Genomic DNA, 17,848 nt, shown 5'->3' with positions numbered 1-17,848 from the left:
TTCCTAAGTGTAAAGCCCGCTTGCTGCCCTTCCTTGGGTGAGAACAGCCTGGATCAGCAGCCTGAGGACGCCCCAGGCCCGCCCTCGGGACTGGGTCTCTCCGGGTGCCCACACTGTCAGGACGGGGCCCCTGCATCACCCTGACTGGCAGGCAGCTGAACCACTAGGAGGGGATGCTGGCTGTGAGGGCTCAAGGCTCTTAACTGCTAGCAGGTGTCTGCACACAGAAATGCGGGTTCCTGGAGATCCGCTTCCCAAGGACGACAAGCCTTTGTTTCTCAGAAAATTGGACCAGAAACGGGCTCTGGCCGGGTATGAACCCCGAGGCCTCATCAGAAGGGAACCAGATGCCTGAACTCGGGAGAGTTCCACCCCTGGGAATTTCTTCTCCCCTGGGCCTGGGGACTCGGAAGTAGGGCTCCGACCCCTTTGGTCAGCAGGAAGCAGCGCCCCTGGAGAGGACACGTCCATGCCACCCGCTGGACACACACACACACACACCTGCTTTGGACTGGGACTCCTTCATTTCTAGCTGGGAGCCCGTTGGCAGGTTAACTCTGGGCCTGTAAGACGGCAGCAACAACTGTACTCATTTCACGGCTGCAGCGAGCGTCGCGGGAGTTTCAGGTGCTTGGCTTGGCCGGTGGCCCTCACTAGCTGCAGTCTGTGCGCAGGCCTGCCCCTGAGGTCAGCAGAGCGGAGATGGCACAGGTCCACTCCGCCAACCTGGTCAGGGCGCTTTCTCACTGTTGAACCTGGGCTTTGAACGAGGGAGGTGTCCCCTGAATGACAGCAGGCACCCTGGGCTCCTGGGAGACGTGAGAAGCTCGGTCCCCAGGGGCAGGCTCGCGTTCGGTTGGAGTTGTCACCTGAGGCTGGGACAGAGGCTTTCCTGACAAGGTCAGGCAGAGGACAGAAACCAGACCATGGGCTGTCGCCACAAGTCTGTGGCGTCTGGCAGACGCCGGGCTGATGGGTGGGATTTTGGAAGCCCGCCTCCTCCCCCGTCTGCTGCCCGGGAGCCCTCAGGACCAGGCCTGTGCCCGCCCCTCCAACCCCGCGGCCTGGCTGACACTTCCTCACTGACCCGCCCAGATGTGTCATGCAACGAGACCTATTTGCAGCTCATCAACCAACCACAAAGGATAAATCCAGCAACAAGCTGCCGCCGCAGGGGATTTTGCGGTGATCTTTGAACTTGAAGCTAACTCCAATAATGAAGGAAATCACGCCCCCAGATGTAGTCACCAGGGCTGGGCTGCCACTGACACATCTATCTAGCCCCAGGACGGCCGGCAAGGCCATGGAGTCTGCAACTTGTAAAGGGCCCAGTACCTCCGTCACTTCCAAAGGGATCCAGGGCACTATAGGCACACAGGTGTGGAGCAAGGGGACAGGTGGTGTACAAAGGTGTGAAGTGACTGCTTGTGCCACCTTGCAGAGTCCTGTCCTGCATGAAGTGCCTGGCCCACTGGTCCCCTCTGGAGGCCAACGAGCCAACACTTGCTATGGTTTTTATTAGCACACCCCCTAGCATTTCTGGAAACCCTTGTCTGATTTTCTGAAGAATTTTCCCAAAAAGGATCGAGACTGGTTGCCATAACGGAGAGGACAATTTTGGTCTGAACTCAACAGATCCTTTCAGGATGTAGCTAGATCTTCTGAGAGCCTGTGACATTTAAACTTGTGGGCTGTGGTCCTGCTTTTTCTGCCTCTGGTTGGCTCTACCCAATAGTTTTTACGGACATGAGTGGGGACATCCCCCACCAGGTCCCCTCGGGCATTGCCAAGGCATGGTCCTTGCTTAAGAGTCGTTACTGCTTTACGGAACTTGAGATTTTAGATGAGCAGAGACCCTGCGTGAAGTGGATGCTGCAAAACCTTCTCAGCCACCTGATCTTGCCTCTGAGAAGGAAATCCGGCAGGAAACACCTTTACTAATGGGTATTGTGTCATAGCTTGCTTTCAACTTTACAGACACTTCCTCAAAATAAAACCACAAGGTATGCGTGTCTTGGGGGTGGGGGTGGGGTGGGGCAGAAGGGGGAGGTAAGGGGACACACAAGACCATGGTTGATCAGAGTAATGAGGCTGGGGAAAACCAGGAGCCAGTCCAATCTCCTTCGCTTTGTTATTTAACCCAGTTCCCAAGGTGAGAAAGCCCCTCCAGAGCTGCCAAGCTAGGTCGACCCACTGTACTTGTCACCTGGCCACCAGACCCCTGGGGACATGTGATTTCTACAACCAGCTGCAAGCTTTCACATCTGTTAAACCACGAAAGTGGTGGCCATGGGGTGAAGTCCAGAAAGCCAACCAGCCCTCACACGCTGGATTAAAGGCCCAACTGCAGAGGCTCAGAAAGCAACTTCGGGGGGAGGGGGGGGTCTAAACAGAAGATGAACAGCCCTGTCTGTGCTCGTCCTACTGGACCCACAGTCGGAGAAGCAAAGGAAGAGCTGCTATGCTAAAGCAAGCAGCCTACAGGTCCTCTCAATTCCAAATCCTGTTCCCTTCTTCATCCCCATAGGGAAACCAAGGCTTCCATTTAGGAGACACTGTTCAGTGTGTGACAATTATCTACCCACTATCAGTTAAACCAGCCAAGTCCTTTGAATTTATTTAGACCGGGGCTTGCGGTGTTTAGTAGAATCTGGTAAGGTCTGGTGTCAATCTTCCTAACACTTTCTCTCCAACACGTTTTTACTCCTCGGTGGTGGTGATTGTGGGGCAGAAACGAGGCCAGGAGGATGCTCAGAATAACGACCTACTTCGAGAGGGAAGCAGCTGCCGGCTGTGGAGAGATTGTGGGTACACTGAAGGCTTCAGACCCGTGCTCAAGTCCTGTCCGGCTCAGGGAGACCGGGGACAGGGTTATGATTACTACTCAGTCTTTACTTCCTCATCTATGAAGTCTCAAGGCAACCTCGGCCTGGGACGAGAGCGCACTAAACGCACCTCACTTCACAGATCAGAGGGCTGGAACCGACGAAAAGTCCCTTCGGATGTGCTCCGGGCCAGAAGGGGCAGCCGACGTGCGCTCAGCAGCTCAGCAGTTCGTGTCTAGGTAGGGCAGGCAAACGCCAAGGACTCTTAGGACAGACCGCCTCTCTGCTCCAGCACCGGCCCTTCCCCTCAGGCCCACCCTCCGTGGTGCTGCCTCCCCAAGGCTCCAGGAACCAGGGTTTTGTTTTGCCCCCATTGAAGGTCCGGAGCTTGGAAGGCGGGAGGGGGTCAGCCCTTGGCCCGACTCTGCTGACGGACTCTAAATCCTATAATCCTGGGATGTCCGCGTTTCCTTGCTTGTACTGTTTAACTGATGGCAGTTTCTCAAGGTTAACAGTTGTCCGGAAGAGGAGCTTGGATGTGGTTAACAAAGCCTGGGTTCCTCATCACTACACTCCCTGGTAAAATTCTGTTTAACCAAAACTCACGGAATGAGGAGGCCGTTTCAGAAACACTAAGCATCAGAATCACTGATGAGACCTATCTAGTCAGACCTATTTGCACGGTTTCGTTTTTCCGTTTGCTCCTCACTGACCTGACAAAGATCTTGGTGGGCAAGTTTAATCCCCTCACGCCCTCAAAGGATCATGCGATCAATCCACCGGTCCCTTTTATGCACATGCTGCTGACTCGTGGACACCGAGGGCTTCAGCCTGCGGACGACCCAGGCTGGGATTTCGCAAGCCAGGGTGACCTGCCATCCATTAAACCAGTCCAGAGCGGCCTTGAGGGCAGGGAGGCAATCTGGGAAGGCGGAACCCTCACAGAGGCCTGGAGGACAGAGGGGAAGGTTCTGGAGACCACAGTGAGTCAGTAAGAAGAACCACTTGTTCCACACGCGGGCTCCTCCAGGAGGAGACAGGAGTGGCACCCCTTGCTGAAAAGTCAACATTTCTTGAAGAAACCAAGCTTGTCGAGTTAAGAGGGGAGGCGGAATAGGCCAGGGCAGCATTCCTTTCAGAGTTCGTGGCTGCAGCCCTGATTCTGGGCTGTTTGTCCAGAGTACACAAAGTATTTGCTTGGCAGATGTGAAATAAAAATAAAAATAATAATAATAATAAAAACAAGTTAAAGCAGAAGCTTCCTAACAATATATGAAAACGGACACCGTGTGCATGCGTACAGAATTTTCCACCGGCCGTGTACACTCATGCTGGATAGGAAAACACGTCTCCCTGCCGAGTCTGCAATCCCACAACGTGTTAAGGCAGCGTTAACGTCGGTGCTTAACTCCTTTTAAAAGCGGCCCACGCATGGAGAGGTTTCTTAGGCGGCTGGGATGGGAAGTTGTGGGTAAGGGCAGCAAGGCTGTGCACACGTCTTAAGAAGGCTTTAAAGGAACCACGAGATCTGCCGGAGCAGCTGTCACCCGCCGATGTCGGCTGGCAGGGTAGCAGGTGGGGAGCTCTGCTTTCCCCGAGCACACACGGGTCGGGGAAAGGGGAGAGACAGGGGCTGCGCCGGGAGAACAGAGGGCGTGATTTATTTCTGTGGGGGAAGCTGATGCATGTGCTCTATCTGGGGAAGGATCCTGCCTCCAAATCCCACAGAAGTCGCACACAGCCGGCATGTCACAGCTGGCACGCTGGGGGCTCGAGTCCCAGCTCAGATGAGATGCGCAATGGTCTCAGAGAGCCCACGACAGTGCCCGCCTAACCTTCACTGTGCGCTCCACCTACCACCGAACCACCCACCTTCCCCAGACAGAACCATGAAAACACCTTTGAAAGAAATGAATTAGTGTGTGAAAGGCATGGATGGATTTTATTTATTACCCTATATCTACAATTTAATTTGAGGTAAAATATAAGCAACACATAAAAATGCCTATTTCTGCTACCATGTAATATAATTCTCCATCGTGAATATTGTGATAAAGCTAATGAAAACTCTATGCCATCACGTACTCTAGCTTCTCATAGCTGGTATTTTACAACTCTCATTGTCTGTGAAATCCAACCCACGTTAAGATTCTCCCACCAATGGCGCAGAATATCAGAGGGCGCGCCACTAGCTTAGCGGCCCCTCGCTCCCCACACCGGAGCTTCCATGTTACAAGTAGAGTCCTAAAATAACGAAGGCAATGAAAACCCCTGGAGTCTGATCCGAGCTGGAAGTGTTCCAGAGAGACCCACACCACAACAGGTTACGTGATCGCGAGGCTGTCGTGTCTGTCGCTGGGCTGGCCCAGACGCTCACACCTGACCTTACGCTGCCATTACACCGTGTGTTTGATTCGGACGCAAAGTCACCGTGGACGAGGTTCTCGGCACTGCATCTCTAGGCCACACGCTGACATACCAACCTCTCACTGGCTTGTTAGGTGATCCAGATGGTGGTTTTTTTAATTATGATAAAAAACATATGAACCATGATAGATAGCTTAGGAAAAGGTTTAGTCAAATATACAGATACTAACTGTTCACTCAGTCGTCAAGGAGAGCCGTGAACAAAAGGGTCACTTAAATGATTTTTCAAATAGAAAAACTAAAAGGACTGAACTACCACAGGGGTTTCTTCACTGCAGGAGCTGAGATGTTCCAGTAGGAGAGATCTTCGCTTGATTGGAAAACAAACACCATAGCTGAAGGCTCTGCTGATACGTAAAAAATCTGATGAGATTCATCCCTGTCGTTTTCCCTGTCGTTTTTCCAGCATTGCTGTAAAATCTTTATAATACATTCCAAAGTAAACCAGCCATTCCAAATCTACAGTCACTCTGCTCTTTAATTCAATTCACAGAACTGCTGAAAAAGTAGACATTTCTATCTAAAAGTAGAAAAAAAGGTTTGTATAGAAGGTATTTCTGTTATACAAGTATATTACACGGCTTGGGGCAGTAACAGGTCCGAAAAGCTCTTCTCACCCACTGATACTTTAAGCTAAAATAGGAGAGAAAACAAAGAAGCGAGAAACCAGTTATTCCGGTTACAGGAATTTAACACAGGCTAACAGCAAAACTCAATCAGCACCTAAGTCCATGAACTGACAGTATACGGCCAATTCCCAGACGAAAAAAGGTCTCTGTATAAAAAAGTGCTCCGTCAGGTACAGATCAGAGCAACTACTGTGAAGCCAAGACCCTACCACCGTTGTTAACTATTCAACAGCTCGGGCTTAGCGAGGTTCAACGGGACCAAAGAACCCAGCGGGAGGACTCCTGGTGCAGAGCCGCTTCTGCTGTTATTGACCTGGCCAAGTTCAAGGCTGTAAGTTAATTATGCAAGAGGCACAACGGGTTGTGCATCTCAGCCAGACGTTGCAAATGCTACTTTTGTCAGTGTAGTGATACGCATTCAGAGCGTATTCCAATGGAGAGGGTGAGATTTACCCTATAGATTAGAAACAAAACATTTTCCTTTTAGGGCAAAAGTGCTTTTACATCTTTGACTCACAGATGAACACTGATCTAAGGAAAATCTCTCTGCTAATGCTTTAACTCAAACCATCCAGTAGGGCTTACACTTGACCTCCTATGACCCGAAAGGGGAGGGGGCACCATTTATGGCTGAAGCAGGGAAAACACACTAGCTTCTGAACACATAGGCGGGTTCAGATGAACATCAGATGGCATCCCGGACACAGAAGCTGATTTACCCTTAGGAGGGAAGAGGTCTACCACGTAGGGTCTGGTTCTTGCTTGATCTGAGAGTTTCCATCAGTCTCCTTTATTTCTATCAAGAAAGACAAAAGGGAACTGGTAAATTGCACTATGAATGCACATCTGTGTAATTATAAACCCACTCCTACCAAACTGGGCACCAAAATGATTTAATAGGAATCGTAAGATACTAAAAACATTTTCAGAGACAATGTTCCTCCAGCAATCAGTTCTAAAGTGTGTTACTCAAGTTTTCTAAGTAACAAACACCTTATTACTTTTCTATTTAAAAATCTAGCTGAGAAAGTGGTCACTGTACTGGTTCAGGATTCATTACGAGTCATTTAGAGAAAATGGAGCAGAAGAACCACAAGTCATCGCTAACAAGACGTTTCTGGAGGTGATAGACAGATTCAATTCATCCCGAAACAAAAGAAAACACAACCACAGGGTTCCAGGGAGACAGTGTGAAAACCACAATCAATCCTTCATCCTCAGGACACTCTTAAGGAACTTCAGTGTTTGGAAGCTGGACTAACCCTTTTTACCTTCTGTTGCAGGAACCTCCAACTGACCGGGCTCAGCCGATTCTGAAGAGAAACACATGAAGATTTACTCTAACACTGTTCTAAAGTCGCTCTCACTTACTTAAAGGGCCTAGAGGAAGCAAGGAGAAAGCTCTCCAACACTGTACACAAAGCACACGTCCCAGATGCAAGAGCAGCCACAGCGTCTTGGGGTTAAACACGTCGACGCAACCAGACTCCCCCAAACCGTTTCGGACACGTGCTAAGTTACCTTACACAACCCAAGTCTTAAATAACAATCGTGATTAACGTAGCTCTAACGAGAAAGAAAGAAGTTCCTTTTTAGGTCTTCTCCCCCCTTCCTGTGGATTCCTTTTTGATAAAATAAAAGCCTTTTGTTGCTTTCAAGTGGATCACAGTAGCAGGCCTCAACCTGGTTCCTAAGGAATGTGTAAAGTCACAATTTCTACTTAACACAATTGGGCTGATAAGAAGCATTAAATATGAATGACATAAAAGGATAAAGTTAGAAAGACACGTTTCTCACTAAAAAATTATGCTCTACAACATTGGCCTCATAGGTTCCTGACCTCCTTTCTGCCTGACCAGGACAGTGAGGTCAAATGCCATGTGGCCCACAGTTCTCAGTTAGGACTCAGAGCTCAAGCATATACAGGTCTCTGAACACAGGAGCCGAAAACACAAAGTCTGAGTGTGTATATGACTTTCCCTGAAGTTAGCACATATAAGCAAGTGAGGCCCCACAATTTTATGTGATACACTGTATCGCAAAAGTAGGAATATTTCTGTTTTACCCTGCTTAATTTACCTTGTATCACTGGGCCTTCTGACTCACTCTGATCAACCAACTCTGAAAATAAAAGCAGATTCATTTAAACAATTTAATGACATGTTGTTACAATGGAAAAGCATTTTTACATACAATCTCTATTTGGATGCTTCGACCTTGCTGTAACAGGCACTATCTTCCGTATGACAAGAAGGGAACACGTATTAAGAGCTCTGGTATGTCCCATCAGAGTAACTAATTCATAGCAATTACAGGAAAGTTCTATTATACACTACACCACACAAGGATGAGAACAAAACCTACCATTTTAAAAATAAGGGAAGGGGGCAGGAAGTCTTAAAACACAATACTCTGTGAAACCAGAAATTACACAGAAGACAGATGCATTGGGATTAATAACAACGACAACAAAAAATCTGAAGGAAAAAAACCATCGTTGGATTTCTTTAAATGACCAAGTTCCCTAGTGTGATTAAAGTTGAATGTCACAAAGAGGATTAAAAATCTATGAAGCAAGGTCTATGTCCTCTTTCATTACTGACAGTATTGGATATTTACATCTTTCGCCAAGATAGAGAATATAATAAAAACAGAACCTATAAAAAAAGAATTCATGGTTTAGGAATAAAACCAAATGAATATATTCTATGATAAAGTGAAACCCAAAACTGGGGAAGCAGAAGAGACAGAACAAAATCTATGACCCTGAAAAGTGAAGGCCCCAAACAGGGCCAATAGTGTAAAAGTGAACAGAAGGGCAGGGGCACCTACAGTGACGGCCTGATTTCCCGGGGGGAGGCCCTCTGCTGCTCAAGGGGCCCTGAAAACTCCAGAACATGACACTGGAGAGACTTAGGCTCTCCCAGTGAATAAACTACAGAGCTGAGAGCGAAGTGTAGATGGGTTTTAGAGTTAGAACAATACCAACTGGAAAAGAGACTGAAGCGCTAATGGTATTGGGGAAAGAGAATTCTCACTTTTGAAAAACTTTAATGAAGTTATAAGACATGTATGTATAATATTTGCTAAAAATACGATTTTAAATGTTATGAACTTCAGGAAATTGGAAAACCACATACATTTGTTCGTGCAACAACATTTGAGAGCCTGACATGTGCCAGATACCGGCTTAATTAATAACAGAAGCAAGCGACGTCCCATTAAGAGGCCTACCTGTTTCAGCACAGTAATTACACCGTAATAGTGCAGGTACGGCAGTAGTAATACCAAATTCTGATTGTACTTACTGAGCACATCAAGTAGGGCTCTAGGTTAGGGGTCAACAAACTTTTCAATAAAGAGCTAGTTAGCGCGTATTTCAGGCTTTGCAGGTCACAACAGTCTCTTGCTGCTTCCCAATTCCGTCAGCAAAGAGGCCAAGAAATGTTCTAATAAAACTTTATTTACAAACAGACAGGAGCTTACTGATCCCCATTTAAGATGTCAGACACCAAAGGAGTCATTTAAACTGCTCGAAGACAAAATGGGCACCAATATTCATTCCTTTTATGAATGAATAAACTAAGATTTAAAAAGCTAAGCAAAACCCCATTTTACATGTAGAAGTGCCTGGTGCTTGGACACTGAGACTAAAACACTAACTTTACAGGTGGCTGCCGCGGGTGAAGTCAAACACTCCATTCTGTGAGCAAAGAACACGTGCACACAATCAATCTCTCACACCTCAGAAAAGAAGAAAGGAAAAGACTTCATGAAATTTACTCACGGTTATTAATCACAAGTCCTGGAAATGGTCTAAAGAGAGAAACAAATTATGCAACAGTTTATTTTTGCTCCAGAAGAATTTACATGTATATTCAGTTTATTTAACTAATATTTAACTCACGTCACTTACGTGTTAGAATGAGCAATGTTATCCAACTACGTTTCAATCTTACACTTTTTAATCTATGAATAGACAGACACATGAATAACTACTACAGACCATCATTAGAAAGGGCCACACTAAAGATGCTATGAAAACAACAGGAGGCAGGAAAAAAGAATACAGTAATTCTAGTGACATGGTCTAATGGAAGCAAGCTTTTACCCAGACCCCTGGGGAAGAGGACAGCCCACAGACCACGGACATGGGTTTAGAGGGACAAAAACGGGATTTTTAGAGAAAGGGTACTGGGAGAAGGTGAGCGGATGACAGAAAGCCTCAGGAAGTTACCACATGAGCTATTTCTGAGAGCTGGTCCTAAGTGATTTGTACTAGGAACAGTGGAACTTGAATGAACAGACTGGGAAGATTTAGTAACAGAGAAGTTTTGGGGAACTGGAAGGGGTGAAGACTACATGGACTCCTGCTTAGGCGGAAGGGTAAGGGGACGTCTGCTGAACACCTACTTGGACGAGCACGTGTTAATGAATGTAATCTCACGACGCTGTTAGAGTGCAGGTATCATCACCATTCCTGCTCCGTGGATAAGGAGCCCATTCTCAAAGGTGACAACTCTATCTTTATGGTACAGACAAGAAAACAGAACGACCTGGCTGACTTGGGATCAGATCCCTGTCTGACCTGAGCCTGGGATGACGTTCCTAAGACACAGGCTGGCCAGCTGTTTTCTGTCCTGGGTCAGCCGGTAAGTATTCTCGGCCTTGCAGACCATACTGTCTCTGTCCCGACTGCTCCGTTTCACCCCGCAAGCTGAGAGCAGGGGCAGATGCTGTGTACCACGAACTGTGTGTGACTGTGTTTTAATAAGGCTTTAGGAAAACAGGCAGCAGGGCTGGATCTGGTCCATGGGCAAAGGTTTGCAAACCCCTTGCCTTAAAAACCGGAGAATTCAGAGTCAGCTCAGGGAGAAGAAAATCTCACAGCAGAAGAATTCAAGTATTTTACGTGTTACACGGAAAACTTGACTCTATTATTACCTAGGACTACATTCTGGAAGATGACTTAGCCTCACCATCGACAGACTCATTCCTACCAACAAGCAAGGAAGGCTCACTTACCTAATGACTGTGAATTTAATGAACTCAGCAGAATCTAAGATCCTCCTCATGGAGCTGATTTCCAGGTAACTGGGGGCTTTGAATGACACTCCGGGGGGCATGCCATCAACCACCACACAGCCAGGGTTAATGGTGATTTTTCTGTAGGGAACTTTCACAGGGAAACCCATACCAATAGCTTCACCTAGGACAAGACAAACAGCATAAAAGCAGAGATCAACCTATCATCTCCGAAGTGGTTGAAAGCACATGAGCAACATTAAGGACAGTCCCCGCAGTTAATGATAGCCACAGTACACGCCAAACAACCTCACCTCCGAACCTCACTTCTACTCACTTTGATGGCGACCATCATCGAGAGTCTAACACAGCTAAGGTTTCCTTAGGAAAACACTTTGGAGAAACTCAAACACTTGCATTTCAACCTCATTTCCTTTTCCACAGGAAGATAACAGCTATCTGAGCACTATCTACTGCTCAGCTCTCACTGGAAGGAAATGTCCTAGCTTATTGCAAGCGGCACTATGCAAACGCCAAACTCACCAAATTTCCGACTGAAGAGGTCGTTCACTTGCTCTCTGAGCTGTCTCGCTTTCTCAACTTTTGACAGCCTTTCGTTATCATCGTCTAGAAAAGGCAAGAGGACGGTTATCGCTTAATAATGCAATTTTTTAAAAAAGATTTTATTTATTTATTCGACAGAGACAGCGAGAGAGGGAACACAAGCAGGGGGAGTGGGAGAGGAAGAAGCAGGCTCCCAGCGGAGGAGCCTGATGTGGGGCTCGATCCCATAACGCTGGGATCACGCCCTGAGCCGAAGGCAGATGCTTAACCGCTGTGCCACCCAGGCGCCCCCGCTTAATAATGCAATTTTAATTCCAAGTCAATTTTTAGGTGCTCTGAGTGAACTCATTTCATGTTTTTGGGAAGATTTAAGTATTTTACAGTGATCAAGATTGAAATGACTTCACCAAGTGATTTGACTCTAAAAACAAACTGAAAATGCTATGCCTTTGTCCCTGTTATAAGGATCTCTGCCTGCTCTTTTGTACAGGTTTCCTAAAGACACTAGGTACTAGCTCATGCCGTGTCTGGTAAGTGCCTAGAGCTTCTGGAAAAGAACTGACGAGATGCGTTTGGTGAGCACCCTCTGCAGGGCGGGTGGGGGCACAGCACCGCGCAGAGTGAGTCCCAGGAACCGAGTCACTCAAGTGAAAATCCGAACATGGAAAACCCCACACAGCGAGAGAAAGGCAGAGAAACCATACCTGGGATTGTCACCTGAATGATGTTCAGATCTTCAACACCTGATGCAGTAGTATTAACATTGGGCGATGAATTTATTTTTCCTTCAAATAGAAACTTCAAATTAGAACACACACAGAATGTAATTAAACCAGCTCTACCAGTGCACTTGAAATTCAGACTACACAAGATGGTATTTAGCCCAATTTCGTGCAAGGGTTGTTCCTTTTGATGGTGTATTTTGTCATTCTGGGGCATTAAGCTTCCTGAAAGACTGCTCTCCCCCAACTCTTTTTCTCTTTCTCGTTGTCTCAGTACAGCATCAGACAAAGATTCTCATTTATTAAATAAACTCAAAATTGTAAAGCAGTCAAAACCACAACTTTTAATGAGCTTTCTTGGTTTTAACTCGGTAGCGGTTCTTTCAATGACTCTTTTAAAATTACCGCTGCAACATAAATTTCTCACAGCACGTCTTCTGTAGCAAGGACACTCACTCGGAGGGCTCTTCGAGGAGGAGGTGCTCTCCTTAATTGCGGTCTCGAACATTTCAGGCCTGAAAAACAGGAATGGACAAAAAAACATGTGTGCTAATAATCCCATAGTAAAATGCTAAAAAATAAACAAAGATTTAAAAAAACCATTTACTTCCTGTACACATACATTCAATTCCTAGTAACAGGAGAACAGAAAGAACATGTCTCTCGTCTAAAGAAACATACAAAAACCCTAATTCTAAACATGATCACCACACCAACCCAGCTCTGTCTAGCTTAAATTTTAGCTTCTCTTTCCCATGGTTTCAACTATATCCTGGAAGGATCCATGCTAGACGTGAGAATGGACACAGGGAACATGCTGTATGCGGGTAGCATGGAAACAGAGGACAAGCTCGTGAAAACTTAAGCACGAGTCTTTCTCTAGGAGGACGCAGAAGCAGAGGCCTTAGCTACTGCCAGACCTCTCCAGACCTGGCCGAAGTACAAAAGGTGGCCATCATGGTTGGCAGTGTCGGCTTTAAGCATTTGACAATACTGTTATGACTCAAAAAAAAACAAAAAACAAAAAAACCATTAATAAATGACACCTAAAATTCACTTCCATTAATTTCAAATAATTGAGCATCAACATATATTTTTAATTTCTGATTATTCCCATCCATTTCAATGGTGTTGGCCTAATTCATAGACCTCCAAAGCCAATAGAAATTTAAAATATTCTGGGGGTGCCTGGCAGGCTCAGTTGGAAGAGCATCCGACTCTTGATCTCACGGTCATGAGTTCAAGTCCCACAATGGGTGTAGAGATTACTAAAAAAATAAATAAACTTAAAGAAAGAAAGAAAAAATATTCTGTAAGCTGGAGAAATCATAAGGCTTTACAAAACTGAACAACTGCTTAGACCCCAGCAGCATCAACCATTAACAATAAGGCAGTGGCACAGTGAACAAAATCAAACTGTTATCCCTCTGACAAGCCACAGCCCTCCTTCCCTCTTATAACCAATTACAAAAAACTTAAAAGATTTATATAAGTACAGCTTAAAGAGCTCTTTGACTCCTAGAGCTAATTTGGTCTTGACACAAAGTTGAACCCAAGTACCAATCTGCCTGCGTCAGAGCACCGATGCCACACAGCCAGTCTCCTTTCAGCTCACTGCTCTTACTTTTTAATGATGAACTTTATCTTGGCCTTGTTTCTGAGTATCTTCTCCAGCCTTGGAATGCCAAAAGTAGACGGCCGCCGGAATGGAACACCCTCAGGCAGGCCCTCCACATAGAAGTCTTCTGGGAAAGACTCAAATAATGCAAACGGCACTTTCACAGCCTGCTTAAGGCCAAGAGCTTCACCTGTGAAACACACACAGACGTTTCTCTTATTTCTCACATTCAGCACTTTTCAAAACTAAACCCTTCTTAAAAATACTTTTTAAATTACATTTTGTAGGTCCTAAAATTATCTATTTTTTTTTTTTGGAAAAATCACATTATTTTCAATTTTAGAAAAATCTGTTCAATTTTGCAGTGCTCAGAAAAGTGGGAGAAATGATGGCATCCACGCTCACAAAACGCATACACTTCCAATGACACTAACATTTCAACACTGAACACTTTATTCTGTGCACATTCTTCTATTTGAAAAAGGCTGCTACGTGTTTTAGCACTAATATTTCAAAATAAACTTACCGCATTTTTCATTGAAAAGATTTTCAACTTTTTGTTTTAGGTCCGTGATTTTGGCATTCCAGGCCTCTGCAAGTTAAAAACGAGACAGTTACCAGCAACACTTAGCAAAATACACGTATGCTCAGCAGTTTCTTATTTTACTGTGTTATCTTTAAGAAGCACAAAAAAAAAAAAACAAAACAAAACAAACACCCCACAACACAGGTTTTTAGCACAGTCATGTCTTGGCAACTACACTAATCCTACATTACTAAACTGTTTCACTGTATTACTGATACACTGGCAACAAATAAATGACATAGGCTAAAATAAACAAATGAAAACCAAGAAATCTCCCAAAAACCAACGATAGCACCTTCTATGTGCCAGGTATGGTTCTACCCTTTAAATAACTTAGTACTTATAATCTTCCTAATAACCCCACAAGGAAGGAAGCAATATTATCCCCATTCTACAAATCCAGAAACTGAGGCACAGGGGGGCTAAGTGGCTATTACAGCACCTTTAATAGCTCATATATACCAACTTACCAAATAAAAAAACAATTCACCTAGAAAAATAAAAGTGTTTGTATTGGCTCTTTTTATTTAAAATGATGAAATTAAGAAAAATAAAATTCATACTTACCAAAGGAAAACTCTCTCCCTCGAGGCTTGAAGGGAACGTTAGAACCATTAGTCTGGGTAGGGGTTCGAACCGCAGAGGTTTGAGGGTTGTTGTTATTAGGGCCTGAAGAAGAATTAAAAGGAGAAAATCATAATCAATACAAGTACTTCATCACGTTTAAGCACCGTTTGTGATTTCCCTGACAAACCACATGAAGTTCCAACAGCGTACAAGCATTGTGCAAGGCAAATGGGCACCGAGGCCCAGAGCCACAGCCTCCATCCATTTTTCTGCTTCTGTCCCTACATTCAGCCATTTTGCCCCAAACAGAATTAGCTTTCTGGAAGACCTGACGGAGTTTCAACTCACTTAATACTTCAATGCACCCTTTTGGAGCCATCGAATTTTTGGGTAGCTATTTGCTTCTGTGTTTTTCTTTCAACTCTTGAACATAATCACCACCTCAGGTACGGTTTTACTATCTCCACTGTGAAGCCTTCCTTTGGATTCTCTACCTGACTCTGGACACATCCTGCCTTCGAATTCTTCGTACAAATTAGAAGCAGTGTTATAGGAAACCAGTTGTTTTTTCCATTGAATGAAAAGGACTTAAACTAAATTATTCCTGTAAACCCCTGGCCCAGACTCTTCTTTATGTGGAGGTCACCTAAGGCTTAAATAAGTTTATTTTAATCTGAAAAAAATAGCCAAAATGGGAAAATAGAAAAAAATTAAATTTCGGGGCGCCTGGGTGGCTCAGTTGTTAAGTGTCTGCCTTCAGCTCAGGTCATGATCCTGGTGTTCTAGGACTGAGCCCCGCTTCGGCTCCCTGCTCAGCAGGAAGCCTGCTTCTCCCTCTCCCACTCCCCCTGCTTGTGTTCCCTCCCTCGCTGCCTCTCTCTCTGTCAAATAAATAAATAAAATCTTAAAAAAAAGAAGAAATTAAATTTCTTCAGATTTTTTGGGAAAATAACCAACATTCTAAAGATACATCTTCAAACTCCAAATTTCCCAATTTGCAGAAAATTTTGTATAGACTCTGGGCTTTCACAGCTCCTGGGTGGCTCAGTTGGTTAAGCGTCTGACTCTTGATTTCGGCTCAGGTCATGATCTCAGGGTCCTAGGATGAAGCCTTGCATTAGGCTCTGCGCTTAGCGGGCGTCTGCTGGAGATTCCCTCTCCCTCACCCAGCACATGCATGCTCTTTCTCAAATAAAATAAAATGATATAAAATGTCAAGATCCAACTATCTACTCTTTAATTATTTCAAAACTCCTGAATAAAAACAACAGCTTCCTTAAGATGGCATAGTGACAAAAGGCAAGTGTCCGAGGGCTAGCTATCTCTAGCAGCCTGGGCTGGCTGGCGGGTACAACCCCAAAGAGGTGATCAGTCCATCCCATCACCACAGCCCTGCAGCAGGCTACTAAGGTCAGCCAGCTCACACCTCTGCTTAGGCTCCACACTCATGAAGCAAGCCTTCGATAGTAACAGAATGAGACAGGAAGGAACTGGGGAACAGCAGACACAACGGACTTGATTGAAATATCTAGTTCTTATTCGACATTAATAAAGCAGCATTGCGGTTGATAGTTAAGTGAAACAGCGCCACACGCCCACTGGAAAAGCTAAATTTAAAACAATGACAACGCCGAGGACCGAGAGGATAGGTGGCAACTGGAACGCATCCCCTCCTGGCAGGAGTGTAAAATGACAAACCACTTCAGAGAACTGTTCGGCCGTCTCGCAGAACATGAAAGGCTCCATGATTCCGCTCCTGAATCCCTCCTCAAGAGGAGGAGAACATATGCCGCGCTTTATACACAAATGTTCTCAGTATCGTTTTTAGACAAGGCTGGAAACAAACCCAAATGTCCGCTGACAGATGTATAAACAAAATGTGGTGAAGCCACACCATGGAGGAACACTCCGCCCGCGATAAAAAGGGGACACTGAAATGTGCCACGAGTGTAAATCGTGGAAGAAATCGAGAAAAAGAAAGCAGCCATAAAGAGTAGAGCCGGTGGGACTCCACTGATACGAAAGTCCACAACAAGCAAAAGCATTCTATGGCGACAAAAAGCAGACCGAGGGCTGCCTTCGGCCTGGCTGGGAGGACCGGCCGCTGTGGCGCGTGGGGCGCAGGGCAGGGTGATGGAGATGTTCCAAAAATTGACTTAACGTGGTGGCACCAACACTTTTCAAAACTCAAACTGTACAATCGCACTGGGCACATTTTACTGTGTATAAATGGTATGTAATACATTTATTTTTTAAAGTAAAACAATTCCAAACAAGCGTGCTGTATCATCTAAAACAGTATCAGTACGGTGCAAGCTAAATACCTTCCTCCATCACAAAACTGCCAGAAAGTTCCTGGACATGGACACAGCTTTTACTACATACATCACCTTAAAATACTAACAACTATTTTATGGTATTTTAACGAATATTACTTAAGCTCATTTATAGACTTGGTAAACAACAGAAAGCTACTATGGGACATGGACCTCTATGGCACGGGGAACGTAATATAAACCTATTCTCTGTTAATCTGAAGGCAGGTCAAAACCATTTTTCACCAAGCCATCACCAACCTTAGCCCTCTCCTTCTGAATTAGAAACCAAAAGTATAAAGTATGCTAAGTGAGGGTCTAATACTTACATGGTATTTCTTTCAATTTAGAAATAATGGGTTGTTTTTTTTAATAAGATTTATTTGTCAAAGAGAGAGACAGAGCACAAGCAGGGGGAGCAGCAGGCAGAGGGCGAGGCAGGCTCCCCTCCAAGCAGAGACCCCAATGCGGGACTGGATCCCAGTTCCCACTGAGCCACACAGGTGTCCCAAAACAATGGGTTTCTAAACAGCTGGTTTATTACCCAACCTAAAGAGCATCCCATTCGTA

At 45.3% G+C, this 17,848-nt stretch overlaps 1 protein-coding gene across 12 annotated transcripts in view; it reads right to left on the bottom strand.

The window, feature by feature from the left end:
- Positions 1 to 4,740: 4,740 nt before the first annotated feature.
- Positions 4,741 to 17,848, bottom strand: part of GTF2I (general transcription factor IIi) — a 100,966-nt gene continuing 87,858 nt past the window's right edge. For 6 of the 12 annotated variants that reach the window (XM_019800543.2, XM_019800540.2, XM_019800537.2 and 3 more), the window contains 12 exons: positions 14,964 to 15,065; positions 14,337 to 14,402; positions 13,817 to 14,000; positions 12,649 to 12,707; positions 12,175 to 12,255; positions 11,450 to 11,533; positions 10,907 to 11,090; positions 9,669 to 9,697; positions 7,961 to 8,002; positions 7,144 to 7,194; positions 6,601 to 6,677; positions 4,741 to 5,885 (listed from right to left, as the gene is read on the bottom strand). In XM_019800543.2, the coding sequence (XP_019656102.1) occupies positions 6,619 to 6,677; positions 7,144 to 7,194; positions 7,961 to 8,002; positions 9,669 to 9,697; positions 10,907 to 11,090; positions 11,450 to 11,533; positions 12,175 to 12,255; positions 12,649 to 12,707; positions 13,817 to 14,000; positions 14,337 to 14,402; positions 14,964 to 15,065 (941 nt within the window). In that variant the 3' untranslated portion in view covers positions 4,741 to 5,885; positions 6,601 to 6,618. The remainder of the gene's footprint in view (positions 5,886 to 6,600; positions 6,678 to 7,143; positions 7,195 to 7,960; positions 8,003 to 9,668; positions 9,698 to 10,906; positions 11,091 to 11,449; positions 11,534 to 12,174; positions 12,256 to 12,648; positions 12,708 to 13,816; positions 14,001 to 14,336; positions 14,403 to 14,963; positions 15,066 to 17,848) is intronic. The other 6 variants (XM_019800538.2, XM_019800541.2, XM_011226024.3 and 3 more) reach the window with 1 other exon arrangement.

This window comes from Ailuropoda melanoleuca, chromosome 10 (assembly GCF_002007445.2).
Source record: "Ailuropoda melanoleuca isolate Jingjing chromosome 10, ASM200744v2, whole genome shotgun sequence".
Classification (NCBI taxonomy): domain Eukaryota; kingdom Metazoa; phylum Chordata; class Mammalia; order Carnivora; family Ursidae; genus Ailuropoda; species Ailuropoda melanoleuca.
The sequence above is the reverse complement of the archived record's forward strand: the minus strand, read 5'-3'. Positions and strand labels throughout refer to the sequence as shown.